The sequence below is a fragment of the Aptenodytes patagonicus genome, chromosome 5 (assembly GCF_965638725.1).
Source record: "Aptenodytes patagonicus chromosome 5, bAptPat1.pri.cur, whole genome shotgun sequence".
Classification (NCBI taxonomy): Eukaryota; Metazoa; Chordata; class Aves; order Sphenisciformes; family Spheniscidae; genus Aptenodytes; species Aptenodytes patagonicus.
In genome coordinates, this window is record NC_134953.1 from 82,478,847 (window position 1) to 82,501,264 (window position 22,418).

A 22,418-nucleotide genomic window follows, 5' to 3' on the forward strand; every position below is an offset into this window, starting at 1 on the left:
ACTATATTTTCATGCATCTCCTGCTTTGACAGATGAAAAATGTCAACTGTCCTGTTTTTATTTTCAAGCTTTTGCACTATTCATCTGGTTCATTAGTGCATCTCGCTGCTGCCCCTGACAGCTGCTCGCCCTCTCCTCCCAGCAGCTGAATTTTTCAGGCTAATTTGATCCTCCACACTGAGACGATCGCTAGAATGATTGACTTGCTCCCTGACCTCCAGGGTCTGACTTTCCTGATTAGTATTCTGGGGGTGTCTGAGGGACGAAAGCCCACTGTCTGTCTTCGGGGCTGGTGGCAGCTCTCTCTCTCTCTCTTTTTTTTTTTTCCTTTTTTTTTTCCCCCCCTTTTTTTTTTTTTTGAACTGTAAGCCACCAACCTACAACCCTGTAAGGATGCAATTGCTACGCTGAACAATAAAAGGAAATGTGTAAAACCTACTTTTCCATGTAAAGGTCCATGTAGCAAAAGCACAGCATCTTGATTTTAATTAGTAAAGTCTACTTTGTTGCATATCAATTAAAACTCCAGTGGTAGTGTTTTTGAGGTTTCAGAAATACCTGGGGCTCTAAAAAAAAAATCAGACTTTAAAATATACTTTTAAAAATCTTACTGGCCACATAGTTAGCACTGAATAATAGACCGTAATATAGGTTAAAAATAATAATTTTTAAACAACATACATTATAGCAAATTAGTCTAAACTTAATTTAAAACATAACTGAAAAGAGTTTAGCAGCAATTAAGCATTTATTGAGAAGTGATAAACATGCCACAGCTTTTCTCCAATTAAGCCGGAGAGAATCCAGAGCACATATGAGCACATAGCAACATGAAATCAATATAATAAAACATGCCAAAATGCGGGCAATAGCATTTTAGACATACCACAAAAAGATAGCCAGCACAAAACTGCACGGATAATACCTTAAGTAACCACTTTCAAATAAGGGGGGGGGCGGGGGGAAGAGAAAAATGCTAAGCATATATTTGAGTTTACTATACCGAAAATTTCAAAATTACATCTCAATGATCAATTAAAAAAAAAAACCACACACACAAAACCAAAAAAAAACCACCACAAACATCTGGTATGTTGTAGAATTAACTAAATGGGATAAATGCACCTCTAAAAAAAAATAAAAGCTATAATTGAAGACACTGCCATATACTGTAGCTATATAATAGATATCAACAGGAAGTATCCTAATAATTACTTTATTCTTACAAAAAGGAAAAAACACAGACACAACACCATATCAACTTAAATACCATCCTGGTGAAACTTCTAAAATAAATAAAAAGAGAATGGTATTTAAAGATGCTGAGTTAATCAAGGGAATTAAGATATTCAGCTATTTTGAAATTGTTTACCAGATCAAAGAAAAATTTACTATTCCTATAGGTGTTTAATATACTGTACCAGCATCAAAACAGCGAGCGCAAAAAAAACAAATTTTCTTCAGAAAAGTGCTATTGATTTCTATCCAGCAACTTTCATATAACACAGAAGAAAAATTAACCTTCAAACATGTTTTATATAATAATCATTTATTCAAGAGTTTTATTTGTTTGTTCCCAGATTTTAAAAAAAATTCCTCAAGAAAACCAATGAGGGGAAAAGAAATAGCAATACTGAAAAATCCTCATCTACCTTTATGCTATCTTTAGGCTCCTGCTTGCACAAGTGTGTAAAGCAGAGCACTGAAATTGATGGCAGTTGCCACGGCCAGTACTAAGGAATCCCAATATGGGATTAAGTTTCAGTTCAGGATTTAAACTTCTAAATACTTGTTATCAGGTATCAGACTTCATTCCTGTGAATTGTCTCAAAGACTTAGAAGCAACAGCTATACACAGATCTGTAAACTCTGCAGAATTGCAATATAGCTATTTGCCCTTTTAATATTTAAAGCAACATGTTAGTGACAGAAAGTAAACTAATATTACTGGAGACAACTCACCTAGTAGTAACATACAACTTTAACAGGCAGACAGTGTTTTCTACAAAATCCTAAAATAACAGGAGGTGCCGATCCTGCTGAATACCTGTTAAATGAGTTCTGCTGACTCACTGAGGCAGGTGGCTTGCAGGTAAATGAAAAGTGAGCTGGGTATATTAGTTTTTATCTGGAACATGACTAGAAAGACTTCACTGCCATTGCTGATGGAAAGAAATTTTTTTCCAGCATCCTTCAACACAAGTGTTTAGTCTTTTGATCAACAAATGATACGCAAAGAACTTTGAAGACGTAGTTGCCTTAGAAGCCTACCTGTTCTTCACACCTTCATTCGCCTCAATTTCAATTTGCCCTACATCTTTACTTTCTCAGAATATGATACCATTTTAAATTATGTGTCACCTACCAATCTCTACCATATTAATACAGAAATTAACCAATAATTATAGTTTAACTAATTGGAGAAGAAAGAGTAGAAAAATTACGTCTGTGCAGCAGAAGTCATTATCTTGAAAGTTAATCCAAGCTAGTAGTAATAAGTACACAGTAATCCTTTTTTTTTTATTGTTTTACTTAGGTTTTAAGTAATTTTAAAGAAATTAAACTTGTATTAAAATAACTACATTGCAGTTTTTGAAAGCATTAGTTGCATACTCATCAGTCCCACTATTTCTCAAGGCATTTATTACCAAAACCATATAATCAGCATAGGCCATTAAAACACCTAGAACAATTTTACATGTGCTTGCCATTATTCATTTATTAATCCTTCAGTTATGCCCAGTCTTCAACAAATTGCTATAAAATCTTTGTAGCAAGCCCAGTAAAAGGCAAGTCGTGAGTAGCACACAAATAAAAGTATTTCATACGCTGAAGTCACATAGGAATTCTCATTGCTAATATTAAAGACAGACATATAATAGCTGAAAAGTAGCTTTTCCACAATGCTACATACTTTTCTAAACAACAAAAATATAGAAATAGATCCTAAAACAGTACTTAATACATTTGGAGGGGGAGGGGACTGGGGCGGGGGGGGAAGCACAACAGTGTTAAGTTCACTGTATATATCAATATTACCTCATACAGCAGACAGCCTAGAGACCAGATGTCAGATTTGAAGTTGTAACCATTTTCGTGTATTCTCTCTGGAGACATATAATAAGGTGTACCAACTGCAATAAATACACAAGTATTTTTGAATGAAAATTTCTGTTTTTATATAGTAGTAAAAGTACGGGTTTCCTGGCTGAAAAACATTTTTCATCTTCTACATTTCTCATTTCGCTACACGTACAATTTCAATTCATACTTATGAGTCTTCAGTTTGATAGAAATACACATGAATTAGATATCTATTTCATCCAACGCAGCTTTATTTTCACTACTGATATCTAATTACCAGAATTACTCAGTTGTAGAATACTTCCAATTTTTTGCTTTTAAAGAAGCTCAAAAATAATTATTTTCTTCTGAAGAGAACCAAGGGAACATACTACATGCTCTCACACACACACCACACACCCCCATTCCTTTCCAAACTGTTATCACTGTGGCTAGAAACAACAACAGCTAGAAATTCTCGTCCATGGCTTGAATTATTTTTTTTTTAATGAGTTATCTGTTCTTTCTTTTGAGAATATACAAATCTAAAAAAGCTGCTTTTGAAGCTAATAAGCACAATTTAGTTTGAATATCTGAAACTAAAATTAAGCCTGAAATCCAGGATCTTCAGCTTCCCAGAGAGGAAGGCAGGAAAACCTGCGAGCCCAGCAGAAGCCGAGGTTCTTACGAGCAACTCATCCATCTGCTGCAGGACTAGACACTGCGAGGGCTTTTCAGCTCCCAAATCCGTGGCTGTCCTAGCTTAATCCTGCCTCAGAGCTGTGGGCTCTGGAGACGTCTGCGCTTGAAAAGCAGCATTTACTAGGACTGTCCCAGAGCAAATTTGCATTGGATACTCCGGGACATCTCTCCCCTTGATCTTAATCAGACCCCACCCATCTCTGTCACAAGTTACTTGGAAGAGATGTTTCAGCTCTGTAAAAAAAGCCATTAGAAAAAAGTATCCGAGTGATGGGTTCATATGTGACAGATCAACAAAAAAAAAAAGAAGTCACGAAAAATAATGGCAGTGGCAATTTTGGTGCATTGCCTCTGAAGTTTCTCCCTATAACCACCCAACAGCAAAAAGAGTCACAGATCTGTGTAGATTTTTACTTCAATTTTGTGTGGAATATTTTCCTAAGCACTGAATCCTGATGATGAAAACCAACTGGATTCTGTCAATTCAATACAAGTTGACCTTATTTCAAAACTAAGTATCTTGCAACACAGCCAGAGATTAAAATCACCACTCTCACTGCAAACTACGAAAATTAGAGTATGAACCTCACACTATTTTATTTAACAAAAAGATCTCCTATCACTTCTGCACTTCTGAATTAGCCTCATCTATTCAGAATTCATCTCTGTATGAATACTGGAAACAGAGATATAGTGAATATGTAAGTAATTCCAAATCTGAATAATCAGGTTAATAGTTTTAATTAATCAGATTAACAATTTTACTCTAATCATTTCCAAAAGTTAAAGGTTTTGCTTTGACAATGTGCCCTATCTTTTAGAAAGGCTGACATCTCAAACTATGTCATAATTTCTTGGGGGGGGAGGTGGGAGGGAGGGAAGTACTTTCCTACTTGAAAGGCCCAGCTCTGATTGGGAAACCCAGTACCACCTCATCCCAGGTCAGGCCACTGCTGCTGGTAGCCCGTAATTTCAACCGATCTCCTTCTCGGCAAACAATATTGAAAACAATATTCCAAACCAATATAAACTGAGAACGTGCTTCTCTAACAGACAGGCAAGGACCGAGGTCCCATATTGCATCCTACAATGGATTTGGCCCCCTAAATATTCTGGGGGAGACTTCCAGCCCTGGGAAAGCAGAGGCTGCCGCAGCCCCTCTCCCCAGAAGCTCCCTTAGCACTGGCCTGAGGAATCACTGCAGCTCTGAACTGAGACTGCGAAAAATCAAGAGCTTAAAAGGAGAACGGCTGGGGAAAGGCAACTCAAAATGATGGAGTACTGTGAAAACCATTTACCCTCATGGGATGTTCGTATTCACCCACAACAGAGGAATGGTCAAGAGGGATGGTCTTTTCCCTATGAAAGAGTAGGCACGCAGGTGGGTGGACTGCAACACCAAAATAGCTACCAGAATATCCAGAAGCAACTGTTATTCTAATGTATCAACAGCAGTACTTTAATGGGTGTTTAATGACAGCTGTCTTAAAATTGGAAACTGTAATTAAACAACATTTGGCATGACAGTTTTCATATTATTATCATCCTTACTGTTGTACTTCCCCCTTGAATTTGTTTGTTTTTTTTAAACTCCAAGGACTTGTGAGCTTGGACAGCTCTGAAAACTTTCAGCTGTATTTTGCATCCATTAATTAATGCACTGGTTTAGTATATTCTGATGCTTTGTTGGCAGAATTCATCTAAAAAATACGTTTAATAGTAATCTGGTTCTTAGCTGGTTACAGCAGCACTGCCTTTGCTGCTCTGAGACATCACGCAAGTAGCTGGCAGTGAGTAATGTGCCAGGAAGAGGCTTCACAGAATCCACAGGGGGCAGCTGAAAACACAGAGATTTGAAGGTTCATAGTTTACCAAAAGCAAAGGTAATTTTAACCAGTAGCTCTGGGAAGCCTGCTGATACATTAGGGGTCTGATATGACTGTGAAAGATTGATGATAGTGAAAAGGAAGAACAAATGCTATCATTTTACAACGTTTAGCCTAGTGTAACACCTTAACTGCAATACAACCTGAAGCCCCCGATGACCAAGTGAAAGGAATTGAAATCACAGTTATGTTAGTCATTGAATCACAAAAACAACCTGAAGATCTAGACATCATTACTACTTGTAAACTGTTTTTAACAGAACATGGCACGCAAGGTTCATTATTCTGACATTCAGGAACTACTGAAGGCATTGCAACGATTCTTTAAAAGTGTGAGCAATCTCAATAGGTAGCTGTACCGCTGGCAAGCAACTACCAGATGTGATTATACGTTACGTTTCCTTCCTAGATTTTTTTTTCCTTTCTGTTAAGCGAAACACAGCATCACAATACTATAAAAGACATGCGACTTACTTTACTCATCTGAAGACACAGAAGTGGGATAATACAAGACAAAAAAGTAACATCTTAAGGTGCCTATGTTTTTAAGAACAAAACCTGTAACTTTAGCACTCTATTCACTGCATTTGCACATCTCGGATAACCTGCAGGTCTGAACGGTAATCTCCTTGAAAATGGCCTGGGTCAAATAAACTGCTTCCTCAGAATCTGCTGCTGCTCAGGAGCTCCCTCCCTTTAAAGATGCTGCAGATCCAGAAACTTGTTTCTTTAAGCAAGCTTTCTGCTATTGGGAGAGGCAACGCACATAATGGAAATGGTGATTATCAGGGGACAGGAAGCTGGATCTGAAGGATCAGAGGCAAAGAAACTATTACGAAGGAAGTTATGATATAAACAGTCCATCTTATTACCTGCATAAACACATAACTCACGCTGCAGCTGAGTTAAAGAGGAGAGCGTGTTCACCTGAAAACCAACAATGCATCGAGGAGCTGAGTGAAACACAGTAACTAGCTCTAAGTACTATCAAGCATTTTTAAGCTGGGAGAAAAATCTGCCTGGTAAATGTTAATACTACTAATATAAAACAATGTAATGGTTGATTCAGAAGGTGTTTAATAGACTAGGTTTAAAAAAGGCCATATAATTATTACTGATGTTCCATGCATTAAAATACGTAACTATCCAAGTTCAGGAAGGGGGCTAAAATCACTTTAGTAACTCTTCTGATGTTCAAAGAATTCCAAAACTAGACTTCAGTTAAAAAAAAAAAAAGGCCAGATTTATTTAAGTAATCAAAAGATACGGTTTATGAATGACTTAATGTCCATGAGATCACAGGAATTTTATAACACAGAGTTCAACACAACATGCAAGTGCTTAACAAGACAAATGGTTGATGCTGAAGATAAACAAACTAAGTTACAAATAAGGTGCAGTTATGGAACAGTGAGGGTAACCAACCACTGACATGACAAATTCTCCATAACCATTTTTTTTTACTTACTTATTTTAATATAGGTGTAGGAGATTTCTAAGACATAGGCTCGTCTTCAACCACAGATACGGGACCTAAAATACTGCACTTATCCAAAGTAATTCTGCAACCTAGCCTACATTATGCAAATAGTCTTACTGCAGAAATCAATCTATAAATATCTTGGGTTATTTTATAATGCAGCATTGTAACAACACAATATATCTTCAGCTTTCAAACTCCTGTAAGAGATCTCAGGTTTTTGTACATAAAATAAGAGCTGTTTTAACACAGCTTCTTTGAGGACTGCGATGAATCAGCTGCAGTTTTCCCTGCCAGCCTTCCTGTACACTGAGGGTGCAGGTTCTCAGAGCAGTTTGGTTGAGAGCATGAAAGTGGAGCTTATTCTATTCACAGCAAAACGGTGCTGCATACCACCACCTCAGCACCGGCTTTGACACCCTCTGCTGGGTCAGAGATCCATATCTATGAGGAAAGGAGAGTATTTGCACGCATTTTTACAAGGTATTTTATTCCCCACAACCTGCATGAGTTTACAGTCAAATCCCTATAACATAGCTCTATGCTGGGGACAGGAGTACGATGGAAATGACAGAAGTTGTCAAACTGCAGAAGAAACCAGAATTCAGTACAGATGAATTTCAAGCATTTTAAGACGACTGCAGATCTGTCCCTTTGCCCTGCAAGAAGGTATTCACATCATGGCAGCAGTGTCTGCCTGGACAGCATACCGTGCAGCCCTCCAGCACAACCACACTGGAGAACTGATTTTTTTTTTTTTTTTTTGTAATTGAACTACTACAATATGGACTATCCTTAAATCCACTCAATGGCTAACAAAGATGATAAAATGCACATTTCCATGAGCTGGCCTCAGAATTGCCATTTCAAAGAGCATAAGGCCTGGCATTCAGCCATTAAAAAAAAACAACAACAAAAAACCCCTAACACACACAGTCATAGGGAAATGAGTAAGAAGCCTTTCTTGGATCATCTTCCCCTTTCTAATAGGAAGTCTTCTGAAACCAAGAAATTTTGTCAAGTTTGTATGGAATCAACAATACCAAATGCCACCATTTCCTTTGCACTTTTGGAAGGAAAATTTTCTATTTTCAAAAAGGTATATACATGCCACAACAGAAAATTCTACTGTTTTGATAAGGCTGCATAGAAAGAGTTAAGAACATTAACAAACCCTGTCCAGTGCAGTATTTTCATTTGTTTTAAATGGACCACCAGCAAGTATTCTAATTAAATCAGTATTATTCATAATTAGCAGTTAGAAGCTGTAGCTAATGAAAATTTTAGTACATTTCTTTATCTCTGAAATCTACTGAAATTTTTATAAAGCCTGTAAACAAGTATAAATTGCTACACATAATATGTTTGTAATTCACTGGGTTTTGTGCACCAAAGGTTTATGGAATCATAAAAAGATACAACTTTGAAAGAAATTTCAAGAAAACCAGCATCAAAAACTGCATGAGAAATTAATGTTAAAAAGTGGTCTCTGCTAGTGACATGATAAATCAGAGTGTCACTGTCTCCACTGTAGCCTAAGTTAACAGCTGAACACAACCTTTTTCCTAGGCTGAATTCTGACATTAGGTCATAATTAGGAGGGAAATGGGAGAAGAGATGGGGAAAAAAGAAAATAAAAAAATAACAGATCCTCTACCAAGACACAGCACCCAACATCAGAAACAAAGCTTCCATCCCCCTACCCCTGCTCTCTGGATGGCTCTTGTATTTGTAAGAGGTGAGCTTTAAAGGGCTTGGGGGTTTTACGCTGGTTTTAACTCTAGCTCAGTCTTCGGTCCCTTTGCAACCATTCCCCTGCAACGAGCCAAAATAACCCAGTGTTGAAGCAGTTTGTTCCTCTTTAACTTCCTGACTTCTACCTTAGAACACAAGTCTAGCTCTCCCACCCTCACAACTGACTTTTGCCTTCTCCACGTGCTCCTGCCCACAGATTAGGATTCTCAGCTTCCTGCAAATACAGTCCAGGAGCAGCTCCCTCTTCACACTGCTCATTTACATCCTTCTTCCATTCGCAGGCAGTAGCAGGACCCAACTACGACAAATAAGATCTCCACAGTGCTGCCAGAGACGGCCACTGGGCTACCACGGCAGCATGAGCAGCAGCACTTTAGTTCATGGCACAGTGCATTATATAGTGTCAGATCTTTAGGGTTGTATCTGAACTTCGACATGGAACCCAAGCACATTTCCAGTCTGGTTCCACTGTTTCGCCTCTGTCTCTTTCTCTCTCTTTTTTATTAATGCAAGATTGCACGTCCGTGTCTGAGTTTCACCTCAGTCCTATCAAGAACTCAGCAGTTACTCATGGTTTTGAGTATACCAGTATCAGTATGCACCAAACATGATAAAAAGAGGAGGGCACAAAAGAGTGACCAAAGGCTTTCTAGAACACAGGGAAGTAAGGATTATATCAAAAAATTTCCTTTCTAAAATAGGGGGTTTTTTTGCTGTTTACACAAGTATCGCCCACACCTCAAATGTGGTACAAACATGCTGAACATCAATCCTCTCTCTTTTTCCACACTGTACCGATAACTGGGACTATCTGAATAAAGTTAAATTAAGAGGTGAGGATAAATATGGCATATTTTAATCCAAGAAGTCTGATATTTCGTACTCTAATTAGAAACATCAGCATCTGAGCAAACACAATTCTTTGTGTGTCCTCCCACGGCCCTAAGACAGGGATTGTAAGTATTACTTAATATCTAAGAAAGCCAAGAATGGTTATCTTCCTTACCATGCACTCTTGTCAAACATATAAAAATATCCAAATGCTTAATTACAGAATTGTCACCATCATTTGTTAAAAACTCTCACTGAGCAGCAGTTGAATTGATTTTACCTATCTGTATTCAAGTATCAGCAAGGTGCTCTGCCTGCCTCAATACGCTTTAGAAGGAACAGGAGACAGTTCTGGATGCTGCCATCAATGGCCCTGCTCGAGGGGACTAAAAGTTCATTTCACACCCTTTGCAGAGAGTAAACAGGCTTGAATTCAGCAACCACTAAACACAGCCACTCCAGCGGGGGAAAAGAATTTTTTTCTTAACTAAAAAAACCTACATAACCATACTATAAACACTAATTCTTACATTTCTCTTTAAAGCAGATGCTACTCTATTTACAAAGCTTTTCTCTTTTAGAGAGATTCTCTTAGATTCCGTCATTAGTCCATTCCCTATATTTAAACTTAAAATATCTGCCAAATTTTTACTTTTTCTTCTTTAAAGGCTTCTTAATCATCCTAGTCTCCACATGCTACTCAAAAGTTGCAAATTATATGAAAATTTTGTTTGGAAAAGATAATACAATGTTATTTTTTATGTGCTAGCAAAGAATAAATTGGGCATTTCAGAAAGTTTTTTTCTATTCTTATACAAATAATTTTTCCGGGATTTGTTTGTTTTTTGGGGGGTTTTTTGTTTTGTTTTTGAAGTCTTTGTGGTTCATAAAGCCTGATCTCTCGTCAACTTACTTAGCTTATATTGAGAAACTCCACCTCAACACAGGGAAACTCCTCTATTAGCCCTTTCAAAGCATATAACCAACATGTTGTCAATGCTACCCATACAGGGACACAGAATTACTAGATTCTTTCCAACACTGATTAAAGTTCAAATAAATTTTAAAAAATGCATCCATATTATTGATCTTATTTTTTCCTAGCATTTCTAGAAAACACTACTGTCATGAAGACTTGTTTTGAGCCTGGAATGTACATTAAATGATTCAAACAAAGGCGGGGGGGGAACCAACGATCTGTACTGCTGAAAGTGACACCTCAGTGTTACAGCTTTTCTGTATGTGTCCATGGTGCTGACCATTTTTTTTTTTATTATTATTTAAGAAAAGCTTTAGCTGGACCTAACCCTTTTCCTCCTCATGAGTGGGCACAGTATTTCCACCATGTAAAAAAATCCACCTCCCCAACACCTGTACCTCAAAGAAAACTTACCTAAAGAATGTGCAGCTGTGGTTTTGGAGCTGAAAAATCGACCAAGTCCAAGGTCTCCAAGCTTTACTACCCCTGTAGCTGTAATGAACACATTAGCTGGCTTTATATCTAGGGGGAAAAAAAAAAAAATTAAGAAATTTAAAAAAGTCGCAATGAGGTTGGCAAGAAAAGCTACTGCGCTATTAATAACAGACCAAAAGAGGCTTTTATTTACAGCTAATATTAACAAAATTTGACTGTGCTGTTCAGAAAGAGCGAGTCTGGGATTCGGAATGTCAAATTAACTATTTTAATAGTACAAACATCACTCAAGCAAAAAATTAAGAGCCATGGAAAGTATTTTAAAAAACAAGCAAACAACAAAAAACAAAACAAAAAACCCCCACACCCAAAGAAGCATATCCAGGGAGTTCATTATTACTTTATATAAGCTATATATAAGGACTCCATTAGAACTAGAAAACCTCTCATTATGTCTTAAGTAACAGACCAAAAATGTTTTCAAGAACTGTAAGACATATTTTTCATCACTTTTGCTGATCAGATTACCCACAGTGGCATGATGTTATTTATTTGAAATAGGTAACTGATTCTCTTTAATAGCAGGCATTAAAAAAAGAAGCAAGTTTTACTCAGGAGAATGGTTATTTGAACTCGTCAATGGAATTGGGCTAATCAAGTAGAAACAAAGAAAAATAATGATGTATACCCCAGACAGTTATTTTTCACAACTAATATTCAGTTTAAGTTTTAATCCAATCCTTTAGAGACAACAGCAAAGATTTTTATTTTACGATTTTTAACAAGGTACCTATCCTGTTAGCCTTCTAAATAAACTGACCTGGTATTTGTTTGGCAACTGTGTTTAGCTCTTACTCAGCTCAAGAGCAACGCACTGTGGCTCAAAACTTAAAAAAAAAATCACTTAACTTTGGTAAGAGGGGATTACAGTTTTCGTAAGATATGGATAGAGTAAAAGGAATGGTTAATAACCCTTCAAACACCAGCATTTTCAGGTTTCCAACAAAAAGTTACAAAACCTTATAAGCTTTAGAAAGGAAGACAGAAGCGGCTATGTTATGCTGCTATCTGACCTATTTTTCAGGAGTTTGGATCACCCTTTGTGTAACAATCCAACACGGATATCAGCTCAACTTAAAAATAACTTTAATTGTCATTGGTTTTGGTGTGTAACCATGGAATTGTTAGATTTGCCATAGGTTTGCCAGAAGCTTTGAAGGTAGTATTTCAGTCTAAGGAATTTAAACTCGTTTTAGTTTTGAGCTAAAATATACTGAAATAGACTAGTTCAGTCATAAAAGCATTAAAGGAAGATACCTATAACCTGTGGAAAGCATCTGTAGTTTTATGTCCTTCTCTTTGTATAATTGCACTTGCAGATATCTGTACAAATGCGTAAAGGGGAAAAAAAAAAAAAAAAAGAAGAATCACAAAAGAAAGCCATTTGCAGAGGCATCTAAGTTGATCTGCTGAAGGGTGCAACATTTCTAGCTGCAAATGACAAAGCTCAGAGACCGAGGGACTTTTGCTTTCAGGCAGCTATTTGCATCCCAGCAGAAGGAAGCCACCAATCTAAGACATGTAATTTCACCTGAACCCAGAGAGACAGCCCGTATTAACAACTTGCAACTCATAGCCAGAGGGACTTCCAAGGCAAAAAAAAAAGTCGTACATCTGAGAAGCAGCTATGCTACGATCTGTTTTCTTTGACTCAGAGTTACAAGGTAAAATGAAGTCAACATACGGAGGAGACAGCAGTACAGAGGTTTAAAATGGGTAAAAGAGATTTAGTACCTGACAGGGATAGCTGGCAACTACAAGGGCTGTTGGGACACAGTACTTGACACAGAGATTGGAAATAGTGGAGAGGAACAGAGAAGGGGAGAAAATGCTCATGGCTGCACATAATCCAGTAGATAAGGGAGTAAGGGAAGGGCCTATACATCACCAGAAGGCATGGCAGGAGGCAAATACTTTTGTAAGAAAAAAAAGGTGCAAGAGGTGAAAAGAATGGATGGATAGCTGTGCAAGAATGCAGGTAACAATACTTGGGAGAGACAATGGGCAAACATAGAATAATAAGAACAGGACAGAAAATAAGAGCCAGCTAAATGAATTGAGCAAGCAAAGAGGCAGCAGTGGCAGGGTCTCCATCACTTACAGAACTATCACTTATTTTGAAAACTTGGTATCACAAGCCATTGCTGCAAACAAATGCCTACCACAACAAATGTACAACCACAAAGTTCTGTCACACTTTTCCATTACTTACAAAACATTACAGAAACATACATTGTGTCAGCTGTCAAAATTGATTCCATTATGACATTATTTGGTGTCATTCGCATTGAACCAGCTTAATTTTCACATAGTAAAAGGTTTAGTAAAGACAAATCATCTTTGATTCTATATTACCTCTATGCATAACACGACGAGAATGCATATGTTCCAAGGCACTGCAAAGCTGAACAAAGTACTTCCAAACTGTTCTTTCAGGAATCAACCTCTTCTGTTTCTTAAAATGCTTAAAGAAAAAAGGATGGAGACTGAATATTAAAACTTAAAACTTGCATAAAATGACTGAAAAAAGATAGAAAATCCTTTATTTAAAAACCAAACACAAGAGGCTCACAACCTGATGAGAAAGGTTTAACCAAATGTGACACAGAAAGCTTTTCCCTTAAATATTAATGCATGTATCATCAATGTGTGTTTAAGTCAGTCAACACAGAGCCACAAATGACATTAATGAAATAAAACTGCTATCCCAAAAAAGGATTTACATGGTATTTAGCAATCCTCAGTGCACGATTAATGTGGTCAGAATAGTCTAGCATAGAGTAAGTGGCCACAGAACAAATAAAGGTCAGATACAAAGGTATGTGGCCACAAAACGTCCCAAACGAAATGCTTCCTTACACCAACATTGGTTTCCATATCCTCATTTTCCTAAATAGAAGAAAAAAATAGTAGTGACACACAATCACAAACAAAGATCATGTAAGAAGAGTAGATCAGATTAGTCTTAGAAACTTCTGCGATACATAAAAGGGGACTAAAGGAACTGTGATTTCTGAAAATTTCATAGCGGTCTAACTCTTGTTCAAATATTTTCCATCCTGTATAAACAACCATTACTGATCACTGGTAACGGTTCAATGGCCTGTTAAAGCTTACATGAAACATAATTGTGCTCTGCTACACACACCTCCTTCAAATATATTCAGGGACTGGAATAACACAGTCCTCCAAAAACACATACTGAAAACCTGGAATTCAGCCAATGCTACAACGTGAAAGTTTGATCATTATAAATTTTGCAGCTGAAAGTAAGAAGACTGAAAAATTGTTGCTCTTTTAGTCTCTCTTTTTAAAGAATTTGTATTTTGACAGATTTTAAACACATGAAGAAAATATATGAACAACATTAATACTAGCAAAATTTTAGATGGAAAGCAAAGTACTTGGATGTATTTTAATAGTGTGTGTACATGCACACTTCACAGTCATGCACACCCTAAGAAAGTTCATAAAACAAACATTTATTACTCTGGAAAAATAAAAATATTTTCATATACTATGTTAAAATGTGCCACTGAGAAGTTGACGGCTGTATCTACACATTAGAGACGTGCAGGAGTACGAGAAAGATGTTTTTAAACTAGCTATAGCAAAATGCATCAGTCATACAAAGGATCATAACATTTCACCAAAATGTTTTTAGTTATAGGGATTATTTCAAAATGCATTTTCATTTAAATGAGGCAAAGCATACAAATTACTTCTTTAAATATAATTTTCTCTCAGTCTTGGACTGAATCCAAACAAACCCTGTGTATCTGTTCTCCCTATAGCTGGATTTGCATATCAGAGGATTGTTTGATGTCAACAGGAAGATGGAGACCAGGTTTCTTTTCATTTAAAAACAAATACACAATACATGTGAGTATGTGCACATGAAAGCATAGTTCCTTGATTTAAAATGCATTCTGAAATTATCATAATTATAACTAGGTACTTTATTTAAACATTCTGAATTATCTTTTTTTTTAAACTAAAAACCTAAGCACAAGCAGTGATGAAACACCATTCACAAAATGTCTGAAGTGGGAAGATTTTCCATTACAGTTTCCATTCCGATGTACTTAAAGTGCATCAGTGCACTTTCAAAGTATTTATGTACAAGTATTCTTTTAACATTTTATTCATTTGCCATCTATAACACTGTAGCTGACTGTACACTACAAAATCGGCTTCAGTTCTTACAGTGCAAACATGCAATAACACAACAGTTTTTAAGACATAGTCTCATTCTACTGAAGGTATTAATAATTTTGCCTTATAATAATAACTTCTCTTCCTGAAAGCATCAATAATATTATTAACCCTGTAGAATTTATCCATCTAAAGAGGATGCAGAAGAGAGCTGCTGGATTTACTAACAATGTTTAAACTAAACAAAGAAATAGGCACCATTTTCACTTGTAATCCGGTATTTTTAAAATAAACTCACTGAACATTATTTTCTGTAGCGTAATTAATTACGCTATCTTCCATCAAAATACATATTCTCAATGTTTTCTTAGGCTGTCATCCACCAATAGCCAAAATAGCGATGAAAAGCCTCCACTACCAAAAAAGATTTATTTTGCAAAACTAGCTATCGAAACAAGTTGTATGTTTCTAGGAAACAGTCCAGCAGGCAGTGTTAATTCTGAGAAAAGTCAATAAGGAAAAGGAATCCCATTCCTGTTTAAAACCTTACCTTCTATCAAGAAATATAAGTTGATGGAAAACATGGTCAAACCTATTTCATGCCGAACAGCATCATTAAATTCATATAGCACATATTAACTGTATTCAAAGCAGGATCCTTTTCTCTCTCCTCCATTTTAAAATAGTCCACAATGCAAAATGCAGTTCTAATGGTTGTGGGGTTTGCCCCCTTCCTAACAGGGAAGCCAAAACGCAGAAGACATGATGCCAAAAGAATAATTTTTAACCTCTATTGCAGCAGAGTGTAGTAGCACCACAAACAGTTAATACTGAAACTAATTCACAGCCTAGTGCTGTACTGTTTCAAGCATCCTAAGGTCCACATAATCAAGTTAACTTAATACGGTTACCTCCCACTGTATACAAGTTGCTATTACGCGCCCAAATTTGACCTCAAAGGAATACAGCCTGACATACAGCTTTCTAAAGTACTCTCACCTTCAACATTTTACTATTCTGCTCCTTCCACCTGTCTGAGGCTCAAAGGACAGTCCTGATGTCCCTCAGACCACTGACCTTCTAGGGTGTGACATTAAAAAAAAACCATAATCCTGTTTGAGGTGAAAGATCAGTCTCAACATAGTTGAAACTAGGCAAAAAGGGAACTGCTTGTACATGTGCATTAAAAATTTGGGCAGTGTTGCAAGCTAGTGTTTTATCAGCTAAACAGAGAATACCACGCATGCTCAGGCAGCAGACTGTCTCCCAGCAAGAATTATTTGTTTCAAAAGTCATATCCTATGAAATTTCCACCTCTGTCTTTGAGAATGGAATCACAAAAAACCTACTTTGAAGAGTTTTCACAATGTCAGTACAGATAAAACTGCAATTCAGTCATTTAATGCCACTGGAAATTTTTGTGGTCATAAACTGGCTATTCAAATGCCTTAAAGAGCTTTAAGGTAGGCAGGTTATATCACCAGTTCGTCTTTTCATCCGTTTTTACAGAATGACTGAGCAGTTGCGTTATGGCAAAACGGAACTCTCCTGGTTTTCTCTAATGAATTGCTAAAAGAAAAATTAAATATTCTCCAAATGTTTCCATCCTAGTAAAGTTAAATATAGCTGCCCTGCACCTAAACAGCATATGCCATTCAGTTTCTTGGAGGCATACAAAAAAAAATTAAGTAAAAGGTAGACGGGGAAAAAAGTTTAAAGTCAATATAAAAGCATGGAATTATATTATACTGAGTTTCTAAAGATGATGCTTTAAAGGTCAAATTCCAAAAGCAAGAGTGACAGCAATTAGTAAATGGTCTTATCTAGGCTTAACAAGCACAGTTCAGAGAATACTCTTAAAGGAAATATGCATGACTATGTTTGGCTTTTATAAGAAAACTAAGGATTTCCTGCAGATCAGTAAAGACCAGTGAGTATGGGTGATTTCAGTACAATTGGAGCTTTCAGATATGACTGCCTACATCTCAGTAACCATGCTTGGAAAACATTTAGCATTCCGTTCCGACGTTAGTGTCACAGAGAATTTTAAGGTATGATTTAGTCTGGTTTAGACCCCACTGAATAGGAAAAAAAAAAGGAATAAATTAAAAAAGATAAAAAAAACAATGAGTGTTTAAGCAGCAAACTGGACTATAGAAAGCAAGAGGTTTATGAACATCTCTTGCAGAAAGATGATAAACTGATCATCTAAACAATTTTGCACAGTCATTATTTAAAAAAAAAGTCTGTGAAACTGTTAAATGAGCTCACAAAAACATATACCTGGATTTTTCACTGTGCATGCTCTAGGCTAGAGTTGCCTTCTGAAAGAGAGGATTTGGGGGAAGAGTAAAATGAGAATGATCATTTCCTTGCTTTAAATAGATTCCTTTTCCTTTCTTTCACGTCTTGATGAGGATCTTGATTGCATCTGTCTGTTCTCATGACTTCACTTCTGGCTTACAAAAATATAAAGAGGTGGTTGTTTTTTGCTTTTTTTATTTTATTGCATAGACTTATCATAACACAGTGATTCAACAACCAGATACTTGTGGGAAGAAATCTGAACTTCATCAAGAGGAAAATGACACAGAAAGGATTATTACAAGGAACTTCCAAGTAGCACGTAACAAAGTTCTTGGCCACTTCTGCCTGTGTTTCTTTGGGACTCTTTTTTAATATGGACTAGCAGAAAGAACAGAGAGAGGAAAGAGGAGGTCAGGCAGCTGTAATAGGAAATTATGGAAGTGCGAGCAAGAGTTCTCACTCTGTGAATACAACAGAAACAAACCAGAACTGGCAAGGGCATGCAGGGTCAAAAAGACACCAGTGAAGATGGACCTCAACATCTCTACATTTCGGAGTAAAGATCAGAGACTCATGTATATAGAAGTGAAGTTTCTACATAAGTCTTACTTTCTATTTAAAAGGCTATATAATTCTAGTAGGAAAGCAGTGTCCCAGGAGTTTTGTCTGGCTCTGTTAATTCATGAATTCAGTTGCCCGTCTCTTTAGACCGTGGTAAGTTTTCTGCCATTTTTCCTTGCTTTCTGTGTAGAACAAAAATAGAACTTTCCACCACCTCTCGATTCATTCATCCACAAGGTGATCAGATTTCCCTACATTTCAAGAGTAGCAGCTGTCTCTTAGTTGTAAAAATAGAACAAATACAAAAGAACCCCGAACTATTTGGCATCTACCAACTGAACATACAGAAAGTAACAAGTACTTGGCCAATAAAATAACTAATAATAATAATAAATAAAAATATTTACTTGGTTCTTTTTCCTAACTTTTCTTGACAGTTGTTTACATCTCCAGTTACTGAAGATGCCATACTTGTTTTTTTCACTTCCAGAATCCACAAAAAAAATGCATTTAAAAAAAAAAAAATCAATCTTCCTCTATTAGTGATCTTAGTATACAGCAAGTAACTTTATTTAATCAATAGCAACGAAAGACTAAGACAGTACAAAAAGTAATAGACAAAATAATTGTACTAATAGAAGTACCTACTAGTATCAGAAGGCCAAATTAGTAGAATGAAACTATGGTCTTTCCTAAAAAAAAAAAAAAAAATTAAATGGAAAAACCCACCATGTGCACAGCACAGAACCAAGATAGAAACATCTTCTCAAGCACAATCTTCTTCACACACAATCAAAATAAAGACATCTACTCACAAGAAATGGAAAGCCTTGTAAGAAAAACACAAGTCAAAACTGTCGTATTTTCCATTTTTAGTATATATTCTTTCATGCTAATAATCTATTAATCAGACTTAAGACTCCTGATTAAACTCAGATCCCTTAGAAAGCTCTGAAAAAAGTCTCTTTATGTATGTCTATATTTTTATCCAACTGCCTTTGCAAGGATTCATTTCATTTTTCCTTATTGCATACTCCATCTACAGTCACTCTGTTCCACCTAACGTTTTTGCTCATGCAAAAAAGCAAGAACATACAGTGGTCAGAGATAAAGATCACCTACTGAAAGCAGATCTACTTGCAGAGCCATTAAAATAAAATTTCTAATACTGCATCATTTTCATTGTCTCTGCTGTTACCGCTGAGCGGGTCTTCTTAAAACACATAGCCACATGTTTAAATTCAACAGTATTTGTTTACATGCATCTCTCTCCAATAAATCCCCTTGGGTAAACCGGTACAGCATGAAGAGGTGAAACTCGTGCTTGAATCATTAACTCTACTTCCTAATAAAAAGCAATAGCATGACACAGTAAATACAGAGGCTACCATCTTAACTTTTTTTTCTTTTTACTACAAATAAGGCAGAGAAATTCAAAATCTTCTCCCTTCATTCTCAGCAAGTTATTCATATAGCATAAACACTGACACTGCACATTTTTCAAACACAACTGTGTGAAAAACTAAAAATAATCTCCAAGTATTGTTTTCAGGGCATTTCAAACAAGAAAAGCACCTAAAACTATTGTTTAATAAAATCCTTGAATTCTCCCGGCTCTTTAAAGGTTCATGGAGCCAGACAATTCTAGCACCAGTGGGCAAAGATGGAGATGAAATACCCCAAGCATTTCTGCCCCAGTTAGAGCTATTTGAACAGCTTGTGTAACAGTTAAGTGAAGTTTAACATCAAGTTAACTTTTCATAGCTGCCTGACACCATTACTCTCCCTGCGAGTACAGCCCGTCGGCTTACACAATAGCTTCAGGTGTGATGTCTGTGAAGGGGACTGTCCACAAGACAAAACAGCGTTGATAGTCTAATTATTTTAGCAGAAAATCTGCCCGCTTATTCTTATTGTTCCAGTGGCCGACACAGACAATGGCCGATTCACAGAAAGACTAACAAGGCTGCCTGGCAATTACCCAGCTCAATTACCCCACCAGTTATGAACTGCAGCACCAGTCAGCTTTCCTTCCGCCAGCACATATACGTAATTGGCAGATGGTAAACTGCTGCCGCTGCTCTCGCTCTGGTTACCTGCGGCCGAGAGCAAAGACGACAGTCAAGCACCTGCCAGACACCCCAGTAACGCGGACGTACGGGGAGCAAAAGCTTACCAGAACTAGCTCTCCTACCTTGGCAGGGCTCTGTGCCGTTGCTTTTTCTTTTAGGGCTTCACGGCTCCATCCGCAGAGTAGCTGTTTCCCTTGAGAACACCCAGCCCCCCTTTTTTACCTGCTACATAGCTAGCATATACATACAAAGTTGAATAAGGAAGCACTATTTTTTAATTTTTTTGGCGGGGGGGAGGTTGGAGTTTAAGAAAAAGATTTTTAGTAGCTTTAAAAAAGATTAGTGGCAAAAATTAGCCTGACTAGTTCAAAGCCCCAAGGTTTCTCCTTTAGGAACAGGCACATAAAAATAATTTAGCTTTGATCTGTAATTAGCACATACTGTGTTACAGTATCCTAACATATTACATGTTTCTTCAAGCTACACTATCTTTTTAAAGCCTTTTCAAAAATGAATATACAAAAAAGTTAGGAGTAAAGGTGATATAGAATGTGAAAAAAACATTGAGAAAAAAATATTTTGAAGCTTTTAACACTTATCAATTACATAGCTTCAGGAAGGTGCCAAACTGTTCTATATTATAAAACATAACCATATGCTAAACAAAAAGACTATGTTTGGCACGGGGGCGGGGGGGGGGGGGGGGGGTAGTGGGGTTTTTTGTTCTTTAATTTAAACCTAGCAGTCACAGGAAAAAAAAAGAAAAGCACGAGACAGATACTACTGAAAACCAAGAGAACCAGATTCCACATTTTAAAATTTGCATTTATAGATCATAATAAATCAGTATCATGAAAAGAAAATACACAAACATGTACAAAAGACTACTTTAAAAATACTTTTTCCACAATCGTGATGTCAAGTATTTGGATGTAAATATATGTATAAGAAAAATCTCAGAATTAAAGCCACCATAATTTCTCCCCCTTGAGAGTGTGCGTGTGCACACAGTTTTCAGTTCTGTTTTCTTTCTTTATGTCAAAAGACCCTTTTCTCATTCATTCATGACACTCAGCTAATGAGCAGTTTGAAAATGTCTCTAGGCTTTATTTATTATGCACTATTCAAAGCCTATTATTAAATATAAGTTTCATTATATTTAATGAATATAATGGGAGGGGTACAGTTTCCTGATATGCATCATTAGAATATCAAATTAATAAAATAAACTTTGTGAAGTTTATCTCCACACATGGCCTTAGAAATGATGAGGTAGTAATACCCCATTTTACAGATTAGAATGGGGGCAAAGAATTAAGATCAAAAGTGTTAATTAATTCTGGCACCAATTTAAGCACCTCCTTTTCAACATACTTAGCATTATGAAACAGTTCATCTTCAAAGCACAGTTTCCACTCAGAACAGATAAATCTGTGAACGCTCAATACTTCTACAAATCAAACCCCAGAGTTTTACCTTCATTATCAGAAATACAGAATAAGCAATTACAATTCCCACCAAAAAATAGTGGTTGAAGTGGTTTATACAGTATCCCTTAGGAACAGTACCAGAGACATTAAGAAAGGACGGTCTTTGGAAGAGCATTCAGTTGTATTAACCATGAAACCTTTGTCTTTCTTAAATTCCCTGCCTTGAAAACGACCACCGCAGCAAAGAAGGCAGCACAGATGCAACAAATGGTGGTGCGTGTACTGCACCACCATGATTCCTACCCAGAGTAGCTGCACCCTTAACACTGAATAGAGCAGTGGTTCTTCAAAGAAGAAATAAACCTGTAATTTGCTGGAGTGTAAGATATTCAGTTGTAGGATTTTCTAGCTTTTGAATGCTTGATTCTGCAGATTCAGTGTTGCTTCCTCAGGTCACAAGCAATTCCCTAGATTCAAAAAAGCATAAAAATAACTACAGAAATGCAGGCTCTCTATTATATTGCTATGCACAGCTTACCAGAGTTGGCACTTTTACAGCCACAGCCACTATTGCAGCTGGCCAAGTAACTTGCACAACAGAGTAACAGCAGGTAACAGATGGGTACTGCCAGCGGACTTCATTTACACTTGCCAACAGCAGCAGAACAGCAACGCTCCTGAACCCCGAGTCCCATTCCACAT

The 22,418-nt window shown here is 36.8% G+C and overlaps 1 protein-coding gene across 3 annotated transcripts in view; it reads right to left on the minus strand.

The window, feature by feature from the left end:
* Positions 1–22,418, minus strand: part of NEK7 (NIMA related kinase 7) — a 77,528-nt gene that overhangs the window by 16,570 nt on the left and 38,540 nt on the right. For all 3 annotated transcript variants that reach the window (XR_012995358.1, XM_076337984.1, XM_076337982.1), the window contains exons 6-8: positions 13,547–13,655; positions 11,111–11,218; positions 3,040–3,134 (exon numbers count right to left, since the gene is read on the minus strand). Coding sequence is in view for 2 of the 3 variants with exons in the window: in XM_076337984.1 (XP_076194099.1) it covers positions 3,040–3,134; positions 11,111–11,218; positions 13,547–13,655 (312 nt within the window). In the remaining variant the exon portion in view is untranslated. The remainder of the gene's footprint in view (positions 1–3,039; positions 3,135–11,110; positions 11,219–13,546; positions 13,656–22,418) is intronic.